We start from the raw sequence: 23,233 nt of genomic DNA on the forward strand, positions 1-23,233 counted from the left end.
CCCCTGGGAGAAGATTCTTGGAAATTTGTGCCTTGTTTCCTCCAGACTTCACCCATGAACCTTTTCCCTTTGTTAATAATAAATCCTTTCCTATAATAAATCATACTTGTGAGTATGACTGTATGTTGAGTTCTCCTAGTAAATCACCCAACCTGGGAGTGTATCTGGAGGATCCCAACAACACAGCATGATTCTATGCTACAAAGAAAAAAATCCTAGCTTTTCCATTCTTCCTATTTAAGTTTATCTGTCCACTTACACATACATATTATATATTACATCACACTTATGACCCAACAACCAAGAGTTGAACAAAAGAATGAAAATTTTTCATATTCTTATAAATAATAATCTTATAAATAATAACAACCTTCATTCTGAAATCACATTTAGTTTTATAGCTAAAAGGGAATATGTAGGCTTAAGAAGTCTTATTACTTCTCATCACTTTTGTAGTTATCGGTATTATCCTCAGATGGAATGTCTGAGAAATAACTTCAGAATAGCCCTTAGAAAACACACAGTCTTTGTTTTATAAACACTGACATTCAATTTTCAAGTGGTATTCCTAAATAAATACATATGGTTCTGCTCTGAATTCGAGTACTGTCAATTCTCCTAACTGAATGTCACATTATGCAAATAGCAGATTCCAGTTTGCTAAACATTAATAAACTTTGTTTCAAAAAGGAAAATCAATAAATAAGTTAAAGATAAGAAGAAACAAGAACACTTGCTTAATTCATTGTAACTTGTCCGCAGGCTTGCAATACAAAGAAATAGTATGGTCCTAACAATATAATTCTTCTTATGACAGATTAATACATGCTGGATACAATGACATCACATATAACTTAAATATCTAACCAAATCAACCTAGCATTCATTCTGAGGGGGCCGAGGCTGGAGGATTGCCTAAGGTCAGGAGTTTGAGCCCAGATTGAACAAGAGTGAGACCCCCATCTCTACTAAAATAGAAAAATTTAGCTAGGTGTGGTGGCATGTACACCTGTAGTCCCAGCTACTCGGGAGGCTGAGGCAGAAGGATCACTTGAGCCCAAGAGTTGGAGGTTGCAGTGAACTAGGCTGATACCACAGCACTCTACCTGGGGAGATAGAGTGAGACTCTGTCATAATAATAAAATAAAATAGACCATTTGATTAGTTTTTTTTTGAGAGTCTCAAAGACTCTGAGTACAGTGGCATCATTTTAAATTTCAAATGCTCCAGACTGAATTTATTATTTATACTGACCAATTGTTATCTGTCTAGTATCATGCCAAAGATAACAAGAAAGTCTTTCTCCTATTTGGCTTTAATGTTTTAAACAAACTTTAAACCAACTGTTTTATATATTTAAATGCATTTATAAATAGTATGTTTTTTGGTGTCATATCAGTTGCATTCCTTCCAAGGATATCAATTTCACTTGGTTTCTCATCGAGGAAGGGACTTGCTTTCCAACATTAAGTTCAGAATTGTTTGTTTGGCACTCAAGCTCATTTCCCCATAGAAATCCTAAGTGGTTGTTAGGTTCCCTGCTTAGCTTAAAAAGGAGCCAATTTAAGCTATAATGCACAAAAGAGTCAGAACATAACACAGAAATTAGAACCAAATTCTCACTGATAAAAACGTTGCTATGGATAAATTATCTCCAGTGTTCCAACTTGAGAACTTGGGCACATACCTTCCTTCTTCAATCTCCTCTTTTTCCAAACCCCTCAACTCATTGCTACCTATTTCCATACCCTAGAGAAGTCAAATACTTCTCACTTTCCCTACTCCCAACCCCAGGAATGGTAGTGTACTACACTGAAGGACAGAGCTAGCAGTGATAGGATATAGTTACATAACTATATAGTGCAACCCTGTGGTACCCAACTCCCATGCTACGGACTGGTACTGGTCCGTGGCCTGGTAGAGACCAGGCCACAGAGCTCCCCCACACCTACCACCTATGGAAAAACTGTCTTCCATGAAACCGGTCCCTAGTGCCCAAAAGGTTGGGGATCACTGCAATTCAATGCTTAAGAGTGAGGAGGACAGGCAGAATTAAGAAAAGAAGGTTCGTATGGAGCTGCATGTATATAAGATAAACTCCAGTTGTGTTCACATACACTCTTTCCCCCATATTACTCCCCCACTCCATCAGTATTAGGCTTGGACATGTGACTAGCTTTAGGCAATGGAATGGAACTGGACATTATATATGCCACATCCAAGCGGAAACTTTAAAATCACTTAGGGAATCAATCTATCTTGATCTCTTGGGCACCTGCCCTCAGCCTTAGAAAGAGGAAAAACCACTTAGATTTGAAAGTTGTTTGTGGTAGCAAAAGCTGGTTGATTTAGGAATTTGTCTGCATCCAATTTCCCTTGCAATGTTATCTGTCTGTAATTACAGACCTTATAGTTCATCAACTGGTACTAGAGTGAAGTCAGAAATGGTGACAAAAGCTAGAAATATAGCAAGGATAGGCAATGTTACAGTCTAAAGAATTACAGACAATGTTGTCTATATTACCCTCATCTCTTAGCTGGACTACTTTAATAGCCTTCATCATTCCCCATTCTATGGGGAGCATGGACTACTATGTTTTTGTCTTCACACAGTACACTGATCCTCTAAAAATATAAACCAGATCATATTATTACCCTGTCTAATCATGACATCATGAGGAGGTTTTGTAGGTCATAGTATGGAATTTGAGTTTCATGATGCAAACAAAAAAACTCTGTAAGTAATAAAATATAAAAATGAAAAGGTAAGGTCAGTCACCATAGTCAAGTAATTTCCCTAAATCTTTAGTTCTTAAGTAAACTACAGTAGCACAAAATATTTAATGCCCCAAATAATGGCACTTTCATTAAAAAAAAAAAAAAATTAAACTATGGGCCAAGCACAGTGGCTTAAACCTCTAATCCCAGTGCTTTGGGAGGCTAAGGCAGGAGGATTACTTGAGGCCAGGAGCTCAATACCAGCCTGGGCAACATAGTGAGACCCTTTTTCAACAAAATTTTTTTTAAAATTTAGCCAGGCGTAGTGCCACATGCCTGTAAGTCCTAGCTCCTTGGGGGAGGCTGAGGTGGCAGGATCGCTTGAGCCCAGGATTTTGAGGTTACAGTGAGCTATGACTGTGCCACTGTATTCCAGCCTGGGTGGCAAGAGCAAGACCATGTCTCTAAAAAAAAAAAAAATTAGCCGGGCGTGGTGGCTCACGCCTGTAATCCTAGCTCTCTGGGAGGCCGAGGCGGGCGGATTGCTCAAGGTCAGGAGTTCAAAACCAGCCTGAGCAAGAGCGAGACCCCGTCTCTACTATAAATAGAAAGAAATTAATTGGCCAACTAATATGTATATAAAAAATTAGCCGGGCATGGTGGCGCATGCCTGTAGTCCCAGCTACTCGGGAGGCTGAGGCAGAAGGATTGCTCAAGCCCAGGAGTTTGAGGTTGCTGTGAGCTAGCCTGATGCCACGGCACTCACTCTAGCCTGGGCAACAAAGCGAGACTCTGTCTCAAAAAAAAAAAAAAAAAAAAAATTAAACCATTTCTTAGTGTGCTCAGTTTATAGTAATAGTGAAGAACGTAGCCCCTTTAAATAACATTTTGTTTAAGATGGCTAAAATTTCACTGAAATTTTAGGAATACTCAAGATAGTATGGACATATTCTTCAGGCTTTGTGTGTATTAACAATAAACACTATTACATGAAGTAAAACCAACCAAGTATGTAAGGCTTTCATGGAAAATGCACTACAAGTTCAATTCAGCCATTTTTTTTTCTCATCTTCTCCAATGTGTAGGGTGTATAGCATATAAAAATAAAAGATATTTTATATAATTTATAGGACATTTTATAGGGTATATATATGTTGTCCCTGCTTGCAAGGATCTTGCAATCTTTTGGAGGACTCAGACACGCAAACACTAAGAAATGTCAGAACACTCCTCTTTACTAGCAATAGAGCTACAGATTATTTTTCTACACTGAAGCAGGCATAGGGCTAGACTGCAATAGCTCCTAAGAGGGAGTAGATGCCCCTAAGCATGTTAACTTCTAACATCTGCAAAGAGAATGTACTTTTCTTTCTCAGTCATGATATTCTGCATAAATGAATAAAGAATGTTATAATTAAGTGTCCAAACAATGCAGGGGCTCTGAAAATAATTCCTCAGATGCCAGTTTCTTCGAAGGTGATTCCTATGTCAGATGTTTGTAAATTGCAGGGTTGTGTGTGTTTTTTGTTAATGGGTAATACCAAAATGTAGTTTCTGCACATTTAAAAAAAAATGTGACATGCAAAATGAAAGGGTTTCAAATTTACCTTTGTTTTATTTTTTTAAATAAAGAGCTGCAATTCTTTCACACAGCACCTCAATAAATGGAATATTTTATTCCAAATATAAGTCACTTCATAGGTACATGTTGATACTGGGAATAGGGGAGTGGAGGGAAGGGATGGATTAGAATCACTGTTTAAAGGATTCAATTTAATAAGACAAAAATACTGGCCAGGCCAAGTGGCTCACGCCTGTAATCCTGGCACTCTGGGAGGCCAAGCCAGGAGGATCACTTGAGGTCAGGAGTTTGAGACCAGCCTGACCAAGAGGGAGACCCCATCTGTACAAAAATAGAAAACGTAGCCAGGGTGTGGTGGTGCACTCCTGTAGTCCCAGCTACTCAAGAGGCTGAGGCAGGAGGATCACTGGACCCCAGGAGTTTGAGGTTGCATTGAGCTATAATGACCCCAACTGCATTCTACCCAGGGTGACATAGTGAGACTCTGTTTTTTTTTTTTTTTTTTTTTTTTGAGACAGAGTCTCGCTTTGTTGTCCAGGCTAGAGTGAGTGCCGTGGCGTCCGCCTAGCTCACAGCAACCTCAAACTCCTGGGCTCCAGTGATCCTTCTGCCTCAGCCTCCCGAGTAGCTGGGACTACAGGCATGTGCCACCATGCCCGGCTAATTTTATATATATATATCAGTTGGCCAATTAATTTCTTTCTATTTATAGTAGAGACGGGGTCTCGCTCTTGCTCAGGCTGGTTTTGAACTCCTGACCTTGAGCAATCCGCCCGCCTCGGCCTCCCAAGAGCTAGGATTACAGGCGTGAGCCACAGCGCCCGGCCGAGACTCTGTTTAAAAAAAACAAAAAACAAACAAAAACCCCACGACAGACACTACCTCTTTCACATTACTGAATATATAATAGGGCAAAGGGAAAATAAGTAAATAAAAATAAAATGATATATAGGTATGAGCTGGAAAGAAAAGATTGTGACTAAATTAAACTTTCAAATATATTGATTCACATCTAGAAAATGTGGAGCAAGATTATTTTTAAAAGAATCAATAAATTTAAAAATTCAGATAACAGATACTACAAAGAAAACTGGCAAAAAGTTTAAAATTTTTTAAATAGGCAAATATTACATACACAACCCTCCCCCACAAAATTAGCATTCAGACTTACCGTAAGAGGAGTTCTTTGGGAAGTTTTTTATTGATTACAGCTTCATCGCTATTTGAGAACATCTGCAAAAACAAAATCATATGTCAAGTATTACTCAACAGTTTTCTCTTAAGAAAGAGGTGCAAAAGAATAGTGGGTGTTATAAACCAAAGTCATATTTGTAGAGACTCTTTAGGTTGAAAAAGATCTTTGAGGTTTTTAATTCATTCCCTATCTTCTGAGAAAAGACTTAATAGCAGTCAGAAGGATGACATTATATATCAGGTACTGTTTTAAGTGTTTGGTGTATTAATATTCTTAATCCTCACATTGTCCCTTTTATCTTCACTTTATAGTTAAGGAAATGAGTTACAAAAGTCTTACTCAAGGTCATACCACTATGGAGTGACTATTTTAAAATGCCATTAGGATTAGGTGACTCCCCAAACCTGGCCCACATTTACTTGTTCAAGAAGGTGTTCAGAAATCTGGTATAGGGAACATTCTCTTTCATGCTTTCTATATCATGCAGAAAACCAACAATGCTTCATAACCACCACCGTTATCATTCCTGATGCCCTGAAATAATCCTCTAACAAATTAATCAAATTACTCACAATGGATACCTTGAAACAGTATCCACCACTTCTTCCACAAAGGAGATCATGACTGTAAACCTGCCTGGTAAGCTATGTGAGGGAAAAAAAAAAAAAAATACCCATATCTGATAAAAAGCAGAATAAAAACAACAAATATACATGTCACTGAAAATGAGAAGTATGCTCAGTTCCTGCTATTAAGTATCACAGAAATTTCTCTTGACTTCAATATCAGGCACTTTTCCAGGCAATAGGATTAAAAAAAAAAATCTCTGTCCTTAATCTACAATGAAGACGACAGAAATAAGCAAATAATTTACTCATTATTAGAGATAGAGGACAAGAAGTATACAAGAACAAAGGATGGAACTAAATTCTGCCTGCAGGTATATCTAATTTGGGACTTAAAGGAAGGCCAGAAACCAAATAGGAAAAAAGGGGGATGTAATATGTACAAAATAAGAGATTCATACATGAAGATCCTGGTATTTCATGAATATTCAAAGTAGAAGAGGGGAAGTAGAAGGGGCAGAGGAGCAGTGGACAGAATATACTCCCCTTCAATCTCAGACATCAGAGAGTAATTATAATAATAAATATTTTCTAATAATTATAATAACCTATCTTACTGCTAAATGGAAAGTTCTGTAAGGGTAGGGAACATGCCTGTCATGTTTGCCATATTTCTAGGATTGAACATAGAGTCTAATATATGATAGCAACTTAAATCCAATGACCAAATTGTCTTTTGGTTTTCGTTTTTTTTTTTTGGAGACAGGGTCCTCCCTCTGTCATCCATGCTGAAGTGCAGTGGCAACGTCATAGTATACTGCAGCCTCAAACTCCTGGGCTCAAGTGATCCTCCCACTTGGCCTCCCAAAGCACTGGGATTACAGGCGTGAGAAAGACTGTGCCTGGCCTAAATTATTAAGTGGATGGTGGGGCTAGATCACAAAGGAAACTTGTATGCTAAGCTGGAAATCTGAAACAACTCCATAGGGAGTAAATTAGAACCAAATTCTAAAGAACCTAAAAGTATTAAACTCTGTACTGGTAGCAAAGAAATAAATTTGGAATCCACTGAAATCATAGTCTAAGTAAAAGATGATGCAAGCCTCTATAAGATTACAGGGATGGTGGGAATAAAGAAAAGAAACTGAGGCCAGGCGTAGTGGCTCACGCCTGTAATCCTAGCACTCTGGGAGGCCGAGGCGGATGGATTGCTCAAGATCAGGAGTTCAAAACCAGCCTGAGCAAGAGCAAGACCCTGTCTCTACTATAAATAGAAATTAACTGGCCTACTAATATATATAGAAAAAAAATCAGCCGGGCATGGTGGCTCATGCCTGTAGTCCCAGCACCTTAGGAGGCTGAGGCAATAGGATTGCTTGAGCCCAGGAGTTTGAGGTTGCTGTGAGCTAGGCTGACGCCACGGCACTCACTCTAGCCTGGGCAACAAAGTGAGACTGTGTCTCAAAAACAAACAAAAAAAAATCATTTACCCATTAGTGGAAGCTATGTAAAAAAAACCAAAAAATCCTATCCCTCCTCTATAAGGCAGTCTTTCAAAAGAAACTATCACATTTCCCCTAAATAAGCTAAGGTTCTTCTAATGTTGTCAAATAACATGGTTTCTAAGACACTGTACCATTATGGTCATTCTTCTCTGTAGGAAATACATGAAGTTATATTTAAAAAGCTAAATAATAAAAGATTCATGATACAAATTAAATAACATCTTGGAAAGATAACTAAAGTATTAAAGATTATGACCTGGGAGACTTTTCAGATTTGGATAGCTAATAACACAGATCTTAAGCTTGAGATCTCTGGGGAAAAAACAAAGTCTGCAAAAGCAAAATAATGCAGGTTCAGCAACCTTAAACCAAAATCTGAAATGCAAAATATTCTAAAATCCAAAAAGTTTCTGAGCACTGAGAAGACAGCATAATGGAAAATTCCACACCTAACACTTCATGTGACAAATCATAGTCAAAAGGCAATCAAAACTTTGTTTCACGTACAAAATTAAACATATTACATAAAATTGCTCCAAACTATGTGTTTAAGGCATATATGAAACATAAATGCTTTTTGTGTTTAGACCTGAGTCCTGTCCCTAAGATACCTCATTATGTATAAGCAAATATTCCAAAATCTGAAAAACCTGCAATGTGAAATATTTTTGGTCCCAAGCATTTTAGATAAGGGATACTCAAACTGTATCACCAAATACACAATCTACTAGAACTATGCCCAACCCCAAACCACAAAGAGTAAAACACATTCATTTTATCAGAAATGCTAAGCTCTTTGTCTTGTACACTCAAAGTATTTTACTAAATGCCACATATCTCACCTAATAATGCACTTTGCTTCCTTGAATTTACACAGTAATCAAAACTTTTAAAAAACTGTTATATGTTGTTCACATGACTTCTACACCTCCATATATAAAACAAAGAAACTCTGTCTCAAAAAAAAAAAAAAATCACAGCAGCTAATTTCATCCCTTGCTTTGGTCTATAGTCTGTATTTTAACAACATCTCCAGGTAAAACTAATGCACTGTAAAGTTTGAGAACTCACGGACTAGATAAAGGAGATTGAGGGTCTCAGGATATAAAAAAGTATAGTTCTAACATATAATCAGAATTATTTTATTATCACTTGAAGTGACACAGCAATGGAGTTTGGAAAATAATCCCAGTTTAGTGTGTTCACTGAGACATACAGAAAAAGAAAAAAAGAAAAGAATCCCAGAGGTAGACACAATAACACTAGATGTTTTCTAGGAAACCCAAACAGCTTCTGTTCCTGTTCACTCTATTATGTGTAAAACAAGTATTTCACAGAAGCAACAGAATATATCTGTTTTAGATATTTCACTATTTTTGCTGAATCTAAACTCTAGGTTTCACATGCAAAAATATAACAGTTATGCCTAAACAATCTAGATCAAGGCTATAATGAATCACAACAAATTTGTGAAGGATTTTATATATAACAGTTGTAGAAATAACTACTGTTCAAACTTTTGACATCCTTAGCTAATCTGATTTTGTACTGACACAGGATATCTCATGATGTATTTTTATAATCTATCTATAAACAATTACAAGGAGTGGTCAGGCGGAAAACATGGGAGCAACTAAACGCGATTGTTTTCTGCTTATTCTTTCAAGGAAAGATAGTATCACCTAAACAAGCAAGCAGACACTGCAACAGCCATGTCTTCTAGGAGTAGACTTTCTTAAATATTCAGGTTTTTAAAAAGCTAAGCGGATTTGGTTTGGATACATTAGCACAGATTTTTAATTTGTATAAAATTGCAATTATTTGTCTATAAATTACATATCTGAGGAACATATAACTTTGAAACTTGTCCCAAATTGGAATTAAATCATCTAATAGACTTCCTGGATATTAGGCAACTTTTTTGTTTTTTGCTATTATTTTAGTCTTTCCAATCATTTTTTAAATCTCAGTTTGGCACATTTTGGAATTAGTTTACTAAAAATGATTTTAATTTAAATGTTTAGGATACAAACAAGACACAAGAAATCATTTCAAGAGGTTTTAAAGCCAGAATCTGGGTAGAAAAGGGCAAATAGGTTGAACAAAGAAAAAATGAAAGAGTCCGGGTGCAGTGGCTCACACCAGTAATCCCAGCACATTGGGAGGTGAAGGTGGGAGGATCACTTGAGGTCAAGAATTTAAGAGTAGCCTAGGTAACACAGTGAGATCCCATGTTGAGGAGAGGGGAGAGGAGAGAAGAGAAAGGAGAGAGGAGGAGGAATTAGCTGTGCAAGGTATAGTGGCACACACCTGAGTTCCAGGTACTAGGGAGGCTGAGGTAGGAAGAGTCCTTGAGCCCAGGAATTCGAGGTTATAGTGAGCTACGATTATGCCACAGCACTCCAGCCAGGGAGAGCAAAGTAGAACTCTGGCCAAAAAAAAAAAAAAAAAGAGAGAGAGAGAGAGAAAACAGGAAAGAGCCAGGTACAGCAGTGTGCACCTAAAGTCCTAGCTACTGTGGAGAATGAAGCAGGTGGATCGCTTAAGCCCAGTTCAATTTTAGCTTGGGCAACACAGTGAGATCCTTCTTCTAAAAAAATTTTAAAGAAAGAAAGAAAATTCAACACGCCTCTAATCCTACTACTCTAGGAGGCTGAGGTGGGAGGACTGCTTAAGCTCAGGAGTTGGAGACCAGCCTGAGCAAGAACAAGACCCCCTCTCTACTAAAAATAGAAATTGGCCGGACAACTAAAAATAGAAAAAATTATCGGAGTGTGGTGGCACGTGCCTGCAGTCCCAGCTACTCGGGAGGCTGAGGCAGGAGGACCACTTGAGCCCAGGAGTTTGAGGTCGCTGTGAGCTAGGCTGATACCATGTCACTCTAGCCCTGACAACAGAGCATGACTCTGTCTCAAAAAAAAAAAGGAGGGCAGGGTGCAGTGGCTCATGCCTTGCAATTCTAGCACTCTGGGAGGCCGAGGTGGGAGGAGCCCTTGAAGTCAGAAGTTCAAAACCAGCCTGAAGCCGGGCACGGTGGCTCACGCCTGTAATCCTAGCTCTCTGGGAGGCTGAGGCGGGTGGATTGCTCGAGGTCAGGAGTTCGAAACCAGCCTGAGCAAGTGCGAGACCCCGTCTCTACTATAAATAGAAAGAAATTAATTGGCCAACTAATATATATAGAAAAAAATTAGCCGGGCATGGTGGCACATGCCTGTAGTCCCAGCTACTTGGGAGGCTGAGGCAGAAGGATTGCTTGAGCCCAGGAGTTAGAGGTTGCTGTGAGCTAGGCTGATGCCACGGCACTCACTCTAGCCCGGGCAACAAAGGGAGACTCTGTCTCAAAAAAAAAAAAAAAAACCAGCCTGAGCAACAGTGAGACCCCGTATCTATTTAATAATAATAATAAATTGTTTTTAAAAATAAGCTTAAAAAATACAAAAATAAGCCCCCTCCAAAAGAAAATAAAATAGGAAGAAACACATACTTGTTCAATAGTGCCCCTGCTGCTTAAAGTTTACACAGGAAATTAAAAGATCTGACCTATATTATATTCAAGCTTTATACATGATAATTCCTAATTTTTGGATGGCACACGCTGTGTGGAAAGACTATTTCCCTTGCAGCTAGATAAGCTCCAGTAACTAAGTCCTGGCCAATAGGATATAAAAAAAAGTGATGTGAGCAATTTTATGTAAGTCCTTAAAGAGAGAGGGTATGTTCCTTCTCTCCTCCTTCCTCAATTCTGCTGCTTAGAATGTGGTTAGGATGACTAGAACTCCATCTTGTAACATGAAATTGAAGGTCATACCTTTAAAGACAAAGCAGAAAACTAGAAAAAGTCTGCAATGACTACACAGACACCATGCCAACTAAAAACTGTCAACATTTGGATTTTATATGAGAGAAAAAAAACTTCTAACATATTTAAGTCACTTTTAATTTGGGTCTCTGACATATGCAACTAAACCAATATACAGAAGTCCCCCCTTATCATCGGTTTCCCTTTTCATGGTTTCAGTTACCTGTAGTTAAGCACAGTATAAAAACAGATGAGTAAAATACAATAAGGTATTTTGAGAGAGATACCACATTCATATAAGTACTTTTATTATAGTACAGTGTTATAATTGTTTTATTTTATTATAAGTTATTATTATTCTCTTATTGTCCCTAATTTATAAATTATACTTTATGAGGGTATATATGTATAGGGAAAAAACATTAAGAACATACAGGGTTTGGTACTATCCTCAGTTTCTGGTATCTACTGGGGGTCTTGGAACAGATTCCCCTCAAATAAGCAGGGATGGATTACTGCACTATATTTTGATTTTAAAAGATATCTTTTGTTTTGCAAGATGAAAGGTTTTGAGGACTTGTAAAACACTGTGAATGTACTTAACACCATTGAACTATATGTAAACTCACAAATAGATGAGACATTAAATTTTATGTTACATGTATTTTACAACAAAAATTTGAAAAGTGCAAATGTTTTCATATTTCAGCATCTATGAAATCAGTACGTATCTACAATTAAACTCAGAAACATCTGTGTATAAAATAATGTATTTTATAATTCATGGCATCTTTGATTTAGTGACAATAGTAAACTATAACCAATAGGAGGAAAACAGAATATAGAACCTAACGACCATTTCCTTCTCCTCAAAAAGGTTCTTGCTCTTTTGTTCATGCTATCTTTCTAGAGTACCTGTGCAACCAAATCTGTCTGTCAATAGAAACAAATTCATGCCCATTGTACATATTACCTACTCCATGAAGGTTTTCCCAATCTCCTTAAGTAGATGTGACTGTTCCTTCTCCTGTGAAACCCCAAAGCAGCCCCAAAGCTCAGAAGACCAGTTTGGGGCTGGTGTAGTGTCCTTTATATCAGACTGTAAGCTCTGAGAAGAAAGGGACCCTGTCTGTTTAGTTCACTACAATATAGTCAGCAACCAGCACAGTATCTAGAAATTGCTGAATCAATGAATGTTATTTAAACTTTAGAGATCTGGAAGTACTCTAATCCCTCTTTTTGATTGTAAATTCCCAGCAGCCTTCTATGGCTTTTTCACTTTGTATCACTATACCAGAGTGCCTTGCAAAAAAAAATGCAATAATTAATAAATTGAATATTACCCATTCAGCAAATAACATGTAAATGGTATCAGCACAGCAACAGAGAGATTCAATCATACTACAACAAAAAACAAAGTATTTGAAGAAACAAAAGTTTGGAGACCCAGTTTATGGCCCTTTTATTTCAAAAAATGTTTGCCACATTAAATTTCTTGATTAACACTACTGTCATGAGGCTTTAAAAAAAATACATTTCTTATTTGAAAAAAATTTCTTTACATTTCTTGCTCCAAAGGCCAAAGAATCAGGAGCTTTGATGTCCAAGGGCAGGAGAAAAGGAATGTCTCAGCTCAAGTTGAGAGACAATTCTCCATTACCCCACCTTTTCCTTCTATTTTGGCCCTCAACTGATTGAAGGTACTTGCCATTCTTTTTTTTTTTTTGAGACAGAGTCTCACTCTGTTGCCTAGGCTAGAGTGCTGTGGTGTCAGTCTAGCTCACAGCAATCTCAAACTCCTGGGCTCAAGCAATCCTTCTGCCTCAGCCTCCCAAGTAGCTGGGACTACAAGCACGTGCCACCATGTCTGGCTAATTTTTCTATATATGTTTTTAGTTGGCCAATTACTTTTTTTCTATATTTAGTAGAGATGGGGGTCTGGCTCTTGCTCAGGCTGGTCTTGAACTCCTGATCTTGAGCGGTCCTCCCTCCGGGGCCTCACACAGTGCTAAGATTACAGGCGTGAGCCACCACACCTGGCCACTTGCCCTTCTTTACTTAGAATACTTTCATTCAAATGCTTATCTCATCCAGAAATGCCCTCATAGACACATGCAGAAATAATGTTTTATTAGCTATCTAGGCATCCCTTAGCTTCCTCAAGTTGGCATGTAAAATATATGCCAAAATGATGCCATATAAAACATCACAAATAGTTCTGAAGGATGCAGAATTCTTTCAAAGGCTGGTGCGGTGGCTCATGCCTGTAATCCTAGCACTCTGAGAGGCCGAGGTGGGAGGATCGCTCAAGGTCAGGAGTTCGAGACCAGCCTGAGCAAGAGTGAGACCCCCCATTCTCTACTAAAAATAAAAAGAAATTAATTGGCCAACTAACACATAGAAAAAATTAGCTGGGCATGGTGGCGAATGCCTGTAGTCCCAGCTACTCGGGAGGCTGAGGCAGCAGGATTGCTTGAGCCCAGGAGTTTGAGGTTGCTGTGAGCTAGGCTGATGCCACAGCACTCACTCTAGCCTCGACAACAAAGCAACAGACTCTGTCTCAAAAAACAAAACAAAACAAAACAAAACAAAACACTTGGAAATTTGCTATGTTCCCCCAGGCTGGCCTTTTGAGTTCTTGTCCTCAAGCAATCCCCCAGCCTTAGCCTCCCAAAGCACTGGAATTACATGTGTGAGCCACCATGCCCAGCCTAAAACTATTTTCTATAGGAAATTCGTATAACAAATGATTTTCAAGCATATGATACAGTGGTGCTTATCACATTCACAATGTTCTGCAACCACTACCTGTCTCTCTACTCTCAACACTTTCTCACCCCCCGCAGCACCAACACCCTGTACCTAGTAAATAATCACTCCTCAAGCCTTCTGTCCTCATGTCCCCAAGCCAAACACTAATCTGCTTCTTGTCTATGGATTTCTCTACTCTGGATATTCTATATAAATGGAATCATACAACGTGAATTTTTGTGTTTAGCTTATTTTACTTTTTTTTTTTTGAGACAGAGTCTCACTTTGTTGCCCAGGCTAGAGTGAGTGCCATGGCATCAGCCTGGCTCACAGCAACCTCAAATTCCTGGGCTCAAGCAATCCTGCTACCTCAGCCTCCCGAGTAGCTGGGACTACAGGCATGCGCCACCATGCCTGGCTAATTTTTTCTGTATATGTTAGTTGGCCAATTAATTTCTTTGTAATTATAATAGAGACGGGGTCTCGCTCTTGCTCAGGCTGGTTTCGAGCTCCTGACCTTGAGCAAAACACCCGCCTCAGCCTCCCAGACTGCTAGGATTACAGGCGTGAGCCACTGCGCCCGGCCTTATTTTACTTTTGATAATGTTTTTGAGGTTCGTCCACACTGTACCATGTCTCAGTACTTCATTCCTTTTTATGGTTGGATAATATTCCATACACAATTTTTTTTTCATATAATCATCTGTCAATGGACACTGGGTTGTTTCGATCTTTTAGCTATTGTGAATGTCGCTGCTATGAACATTCATATACAAGTATTTATATGAATAATTGTTTTTAATTATTTTGCTATAGATCTAGAATTATTGGGTCATATGGTATTTCCATTAACTATAGAACTGCCAAACTGTTTTCCATAGTGGCTTCATGATTCTATTACATATTCCCATCAGCAACATACAAGGGGGCTCAAATTTTCCCATATCCTTGCCAACACTTGTTATTTTCTGCCTTTTCTTTTTTGTTGTTGAATTACTGCCATCCTAGTGTTGTAAAGTGGTGTCTCATTGTGGCTTTGATTTGCATTTCCCTAATGCTTGCTGATGTTTCATGTGCTAGCTGGCCAATTGTATATCTTTTTTAGAGAAATGTCTATTTAGATCCTTTACCCTTTTAAAAATTGGGTTATTTAATTTTTGTTGTTAACTTGTAAGAGTTCTTTATTATTTCCTGGATATTAGATCCTTATTAGATATATGATATATACAAATAATTTCTATCAGCTTTTAGATTGTCTTTTCACTTTCTTCAGGGTTGATACATGGATATAGAATTCTTGATTAACAGTTTTTTCTTTCAGCATTCTGAATGTCATACAACTGCTTTCTGGCTTCCACTGTTTATGATGAAAAGTCAGCTATTAATCACATCGCTCTTCCCCTCTTCCACTGTATGTCATGAATTGTTTTTGTCTTGCCTCCCAGATTTTCACATTGGATCTGGATTTAAACAATTTGATAACAATGTATCCAGATGTGGATCTCTTCATGTTTATCTTACTTGGAGATCATTAAGATTTTTGAATGTGATCAATGTTTTTCATCAATTTTGAGAAATTTTTAGCCATTAATTTTTCTAGCCTCCTCTCCTTCTGAGCTTCTCATTACATATAGGTTGGCATAATTCATGCTGTCCCAAAAATATCTAAGGTTTTCCTCATTTTGCTTCATTATTTTCTTCAAACTAGATCATTTCTATGTTTCTATCTTCAAATTCTCCATCAATTCTCCCTCTATGATCTTCAATACATATTGAGCCCTTTTAATAACTATTTCAGTTATTGCATTTTTCATCTCCAGAATTTATTAATTATAATTCCTCTTAATTGATATTATCTATGATAGGCCATTGTCATTATATTTTCCTTTAATTATTTAAACCTTTCTTTAGTTCTTTGAACATATCTAAAATAGCTGCTTTGAAATCTTTGTCCCCTAGGCTGGTAGTTTATGCCTATAATCCTAGCACTCTGGCAGGCCAAGGCGGGAAGACTGCTTGAGCTCCAGAGTTTAAGACCAGCCTGAGCAAGAGTGAGACCCCATCTCTACTACAAATAGAAAAAATTAGCCAGGTGTGGTGGTGTGTGCCAATAGTCCCAGCTACTCGGGAGGCTGAGGCAGGAGGATTACTTGAGCCCAGGAGTTTGAGATTTCTGTGAGCTAGGATGACGCCATGGCACTCTAGCCTGGACAACATCTCTTTTCTCAAAAAGAAACAAACAAACAAAAAAAACTCAAAAACAACTCTTAGAAAGTTTCTATTGACTTCTTTTTTCCCCCTATGAGTCACATTTTACCATTTTTTGAATGCCTTATCATTTTTTGTTGAAAATTAGACAATTCAGATAATAAACGACTCTGCATTCTGATTCTCCCCCACTCTGAGATTATTGCTTATGTTTTTTGTTTGTCATTATGTTTAGCCACTTGCTGGGGCTAATTCTGTAGAGTCCGCCTTCAATGCAGTGTACATCTGATAATCTATTTTTTATTGTCATTGTTACTGTTGTTCTTGGGATTTTTTTAATTTTAGGGTGTTTTTAAATTTTTTTGGCTTTTACTTCTGGCAAGCTGTGCTTGTTCTTATTTTTAATTTTAATCCTAGGAGCTGCCCCTTGGTCAACATTGCTTAGTAGTCAACCAATCATTGACCAAAGATTGTACTCAAACAGTAAGCCAGTAAAGTTGCTATTCTTTGCCATGGTGTGTGGGCTAGGAATCCACCAAAGTTCTAGCAGTTTCTTATGTGTCTTCTGTGCATACACCAACTCTTACATTCAGTTAGACAACTAGAGCCCCCTCCAGTTTATCCTAAGTGTGTTGAAGCCCTTCCTGGCCACCAAGGATATATGGATATCAAAGTTCACTACTACTGGTTGTCTCATTCCCCATATCTCACCATTAAATTTCTATCTACGGTGGCTCACGCCTGTAATCCTAGCACTCTGGGAGGCCGAGGTGGGAGGATTGATCCAGGTCAGGAGTTCAAAACCAGCCTGAGCAAGAGTGAGACCCCGTCTCTACTATAAATAGAAAGAAATTAATTGGCCAACTAATATATATAGAAAAAAATTAGCCGGGCATGGTGGCGGATGGCTGTAGTCCCAGCTACTTGGGAGGCTGAGGTAGCAGGATTGCTTGAGCCCAGGAGTTTGAGGTTGCTGTGAGCTAGGCTGACGCCACGGCACTCACTCTAGCCTGGGCAACAAAATGAGACTCTGTCTCAAAAAAAAAAAATTTTTTTTTCTATCTATTCAGCTGGTCTGATGCTTTCCCCAACCACAATAATAACCACATGCTAGCTGTGAAACTGGCATTCCCTGCTTGTTTGCCATGGATATTACTACTGTTTCCGACAATGCCCAGTGGCATAGAGTTTTCGTGCACTCTGCTTCAAATCAAGTGAAAGCCCTTTAGCAATACAGCTACTGGTTTTCATGGCTTTATCTACCCTGGGGCAAGGATAATGGAAGCAACTCTAAGCAAAAACACCAGAGACTCCCACTTTCTTAACAGATAACCAATACTTTCTGTTCCACAAACACTTTTCAATTTCCACAGTCCTGAAATAGTTATTTTTGACAATTTTGTCCATTTTTATCATTGTTCTTTGGAGAAAGAATTTGATTCCTTTGGCCGGGCGCGGTGGCTCACGCCTGTAATCCTAGCACTCTGGGAGGCCGAGGCGGGCAGATTGCTCGAGGTTGGGAGTTCGAAACCATCCTGAGCGAGACCCCGTCTCTACTAAAAATAGAAAGAAATTAATTGACCAACTAAAAATATATATACAAAAAATTAGCCGGGCATGGTGGTGCATGCCTGTAGTCCCAGCTACTTGGGAGGCTGAGGCAGGAGGATCGCTTGAGCCCAGGAGTTTGAGGTTGCTGTGAGCTAGGCTGACACCATGGCACTCACTCTAGCCAGGGCAACAAAAAGTGAGACTCTGTCTCAAAAAAAAAAAAAAAAAGAATTTGATTCCTTGGACCCTTTAATCACCAGTAGTAAACTGGGGTTTAGGTTTAAAACCCTTAGTATAGACATTACGAACAGAATGAAAAGGCAACCTACAGAAAAGGAGAAAATATTCACGAATTACATATCTAATAAAGGGCTAATATTCAGAGTACATAAAGAAATCCTACAAACTCAAAAACAAGCAACCCTCTAAAAAATGGGCAAAGGACTTGAATAGATATTTCTCCAAAGAACACATACAAGGAGCCAAATAAGCACATGAAGATGCTCAACATTACTAACAATTAGAAAAATTCAAATCCAAACTGCAATGAGATACCACTTCATATGCACTAGGAAGGCTACAGGCCAGGTACGGTGGCTCACATGTGTGATCCTAGCAGTCTTGGAGGCTGAGGCGGGAAGACTGCTTGAGGCCAGGAGTCCAAGACCAGCCTGAGCAAGAGTGAGACCCCCCATCTTTACTAAAAACAGAAAAATCACCCAGATGTGGGGGTGGTGTGTGCCTATAGTCCCAGCTACTTGGGAGGCTGAGTCAGGAGGATTGCCTGAGCCCAGGAGTTGGTGGTTGGAGTGAGCTATGATGACACCACTGCCCTCTATCCAGAGTGAGATAGCAAGACTCTGTCTCAAAAAAAAAAAAGGAAAGAAAGAAAGAAAGAAAAGGCAGGTTATAATTAATGGGAAAAAAAAACTCCACAGAAAATAACAAGCATGGGCTAGGATGTGGAAAAATTAGAAACCCTGGACATTGCTGGTGGGAATGTAAAGTGGTGTGGCTGATATGGAAATGGTATGGCAGTACAGCAGTTCCTTAAAAAATTAAGCAGAATTATCATATGATCAAACAATCCCTCCTCTGGGTATATACACAAAAGAATAAATTGAAAGCAGGTACTTAAGCAGGTATTTATACAGTCATGTTCATAGCAGCATTATTTACAATAGCCAAAAGGTAAGAAGTAACACAATTGTCTGTCTACAAATGAATGAACAAAATGTGCTTTTTACACATAATGGAATATTTAGTAGTAAAAAAGAATTATGACATATAAAATTCAATTATTTTAATATATAAATGTTTAAAACTTGTCATAATTTTATAATTATACATTATATAATAGAATATATAAATGTAATGATTTATATAAAATAATGAATATTAAATATTTTAATATTTAGTGTTAAAAGTTGATATATGGATAAGCCTTAAAGACATTGTGCTAAGTAAAATATGCCAATCACAAAAGTACCACTTATATAAGGTAACTAGAGTAGTCAAATTCATAGAGAAATAAAGGATATTGGTGGTTGGCAGGGTCTAGGAGGGGCAATGAGGAGTAATTATTTAAAGATGACAGAGTTTCAGTTTGAAAAAATAAAAGTTTCTGAAAAAAGTTTAGCGATAGATGGTGGTGATGGGCAACATTACAATGTGAATGTACTTAATGCCACTGAACTCTACACTTAAAATTATTAAAATGGTTAAGTTTTATTATATATATTTTACCATCATAAAAAATGATGTAGGCCGGGCGCGGTGGCTCACGCCTGTAATCCTAGCACTCTGGGAGGCCGAGGCGGGCGGATTGCTCGAGGTCAGGAGTTCGAAACCAGCCTGAGCAAGAGCGAGACCCCCGTCTCTACTATAAATAGAAAGAAATTAATTGGCAAAAAAAATGTATAGAAAAAATTAGCTGGGCATGGTGGCGCATGCCTGTAGTCCCAGCTACTTGGGAGGCTGAGGCAGAAGGATTGCTTGAGCCCAGGAGTTTGAGGTTGCTGTGACCCAGGCTGACTGACGCCACAGCACTCACTCCAGCCTGGGCAACAAAGTGAGACTCTGTCTCAAAAAAAAAAAAAAAAAGATGTAAAAATTTAGATTTCAAATGTTGGCCTTACTGACCAATAGTGGCCCCAAACCACTGCTATCTGAGGATCAGAGAGACAGGAGCTACACAGAGTAATAGCTTCCCATAGACCTCTCCACAAACGCCCACAGGTTGTATTTTTGCCAGTTGTTCCACAGCTACATGACATGAATCATACTTTCCCCATTCCAATAGCATATTTCCACTATTCTTCCAGCCTCCACCAGTAGACTTCTTGCCACCCTTTCAGCCTCTGTCTGCTACCTGATCTCAAAGTCAATGCTACATTCTAGGTTTTTAATATTGCAATACTCTACTTCTGAGTATCAATTTCTGTATCAAGCAAGGTTCGGTCAGAACAGCAAACTCACCAGAGTATTAGAGGATGGGAGTTAATTATATGAATTACACCATAATGCAATTATGAGAAGACCTATAGAAGTGAAGGTCTAGAAAAGGGAGTGGGAGGATCAGAGAAAGAGCCATTATCCAATCAGCCTGATAAGTATACATAGAACATACAACTGCCAAGGTGACGTTGTGAATGAGGAGTTTGTGGAGAGGTCTGTGGGAGGCTGTTAATCTGTAAGCTGCAAATAATAAAGTAATTATAGTAATATGAGATATAAGCTAAAGAGAGAACAGTACAGTTTGCAAAGAATTTCTGAAGAAATACGGATCTATGCAAAGCTGGAGGCCAAAATAAATAAATAAGTAAATACACACAGAGCCTAGAACTAACTTGATTGGAAAATAAAACTATTCCTCATGTTCTATGTCTTTGGGCCTTTAAGATTCTCAAAACAAGAAATTACCTAAAGGTAAATGTCCAGATAAAGGGTGTGGCTCTAAATTCTTAAGACCTCAGAAAGATTTAAGGCCATGCCTAGTGGAGTCTCCTAACTAGACAAAAGGGCCTCTAAGAAGCTTAAGAAATTATGCCACAGGAGCCTATTACAACCAAAGTAGAGAGAGGTCTGTCTTGAAATATGGATACAGATTTGGGACATGGAATGAACCAAGTCAGATTCAAAGACAATGAAGGTAGATAAAATGAGCCACCTGGCCTCATCCTTTCCTTTTAGAGTGGGAATGTCTGTTGCCATTATTCTATCCCTGTGACACTACTGTATGTTGCATGTGTAGGAGAGATACATTTTCTTTTTAATTCATACATCTCTGTATCAAAAGGAAGTGCACCTGAGGAGCATTATCCCCATCTGAATTTGACACTAACAAAATCCAGGTCTTCAAGCTGATTTGTTTTTGGATAAGACTTTGGAGGTCTTGGGAGGAGATATTTTGCTGGTAGTAAGAATATGAATCATGGGCACCAGATGGCCAACTGCGATAGAACCTTGTAGTAATGCCCCCCTTTTGTCAATTATACCTCAATGAAGGTGTGTAAAAGAATTTATGCCTCACGAGGCATTCTACTGTTGTAGTAAGTCACCTTGATGGTGTGATCCCAATATTCACCGTAAGGGGTAACTGGTGATGGCAGAGGCTATGACAAGAAGTCACACTGTGCTTTTAGTCTACTTCGGAACTAAAATGAACCCGTGTATCAGATGGCAGCTTATAAACATTGTTTTAGCAAAGTAAAATCATTCTTCTTTTTTTTTTTTAGACAGAGTCTTACTCTTTGCCAGGAGTAGAGTGCCGTGGCATCAGCCTAGCTCACAGCAACCTCAAAGTCCTCGGCTCAAGCAATCCTTCTGCCTCAGCCTCCCGAGTAGCTGGGACTACAGGCATGCACCCCCATGCCCAGCTAATTTTTTCTATATATTTTTAGTTGGCCAATTAATTTAGTTTTTTTAGTAGAGACGGAGTCTCGCTCTTGCTCAGGCTGGTTTCTAACTCTTGACCTTGAGCAATCCTCCCGCCTGGGCCTCCCAGAGTGCTAGGATTAAAGGCGTGGGCCACCAGCTCCGCCAAATCATTCTTCTAATTTAAAAAAAATTCCAGTTCCTTTATTTACAAAACCACTCTAGGGCTCAGGTTTGTAATTCTAAAACTTTGGGAGACCAAATACAGGAGGATCCCTTGAGGACAGTTCAAGACTAGCCTGGGGGCTGAGCGCAGTGGCTCCTGCCTCTAATCCTAGTATTTTGGGAGACCAAGGTGGGAGAATTGTTTGAGCTCAGGAGTTTGAGACCAGCCAGAGCAAGAGGGGAGGGAGACGCCCATCTCTACTATAAATAGAAAGAAATTAGCCAAACAACTAAAAATAGAAAAAATTAGCCTGTAGTCCCAGCTACTCGGGAGGCTGGCGCAGAAGGATCACTTGAGCCCAGGAGATTGAGGTTGCTGTGAGCTAGGCTGAGGCCACGGCACTCTAGTCCAGGCAACAGAGTGAGGCTCTGTCACAAAAAAAAAAAAAAAAAAAAAAAAAAGACTAGCCTGGGCAACACAGGAAGATCACATCTCCACAAAAAAATCTTTAAGAATTACCCAAGCATGGTGGTCACCTGTAGTCCTAGCTACTCAGGAGGCTGAGCCAAGAGTTTTCCCTGAGCCCAGGAGTTTAAGGTTGCAATGAGCTGTGACTGTACCACTGGACTCTAGCCTGGGTGACAAAGAGATCCTGTCTCAAAAAATAGAAAAATTCCTCTAGTAAACTTTCCTAAATTAAAAATGTATTATAGGTCATCACCAGCATCAAATGTCCTTCTGCATTCTTTACAAATATGTATTAAAAAATTAAACTATATAACCTAAAAATACCACCCTTCAATGAATTATCTTTTTTTGTGGCAATGACCCTTTGCAATGCGATTTTGCTGCTCCTCCCTTCAAAACATGGGGTCTATTTTTCCCTACCTTTGAATTTAGGTTGACAAAGGTAACTTTTTTTTTTTTTGAGACAGAGTCTCACTTTGTTGCCCAGGCTAGAGTGAGTGCCGTGGCGTCAGCCTAGCTCACAGCAACCTCAATCTCCTGGGCTCAAGTGATCCTCCTGCCTCAGCCTCCCAAGTAGCTGGGACTACAGGCATGCGCCACCATGCTCGGCTAATTTTTTGTATATATATTTTTAGTTGGTCAATTAATTTCTTTCTATTTTTAGTAGAGACTGGGGGGGGGGGTCTTGCTCAGGGTGGTTTCGAACTCCTAACCTCGAGCAATCCGCCCGCCTAGGCCTCCCAGAGTGACAGGATTACAGGCGTGAGCCACCGCGCCCAGCCGACAATGGTAACTTGATCTGACCAAAAGAATGTGTTGGAAGTAACACTGTGATTTCCAAGGCTATC

General features: G+C 38.9%; 1 protein-coding gene across 3 annotated transcripts in view; it reads right to left on the reverse strand.

Annotated features, from left to right (window-relative positions):
• FBXL20 (F-box and leucine rich repeat protein 20) overlaps nucleotides 1-23,233 on the reverse strand; it is a 116,581-nt gene that overhangs the window by 64,076 nt on the left and 29,272 nt on the right. For all 3 annotated transcript variants that reach the window (XM_075994542.1, XM_012765918.3, XM_075994541.1), the window contains exon 2: nucleotides 5,472-5,533. In XM_075994542.1, coding sequence (XP_075850657.1) covers nucleotides 5,472-5,533 — 62 coding nt within the window. The remainder of the gene's footprint in view (nucleotides 1-5,471; nucleotides 5,534-23,233) is intronic.

Source organism: Microcebus murinus, chromosome 18 (genome assembly GCF_040939455.1).
Source record: "Microcebus murinus isolate Inina chromosome 18, M.murinus_Inina_mat1.0, whole genome shotgun sequence".
NCBI classification, from domain to species: Eukaryota; Metazoa; Chordata; class Mammalia; order Primates; family Cheirogaleidae; genus Microcebus; species Microcebus murinus.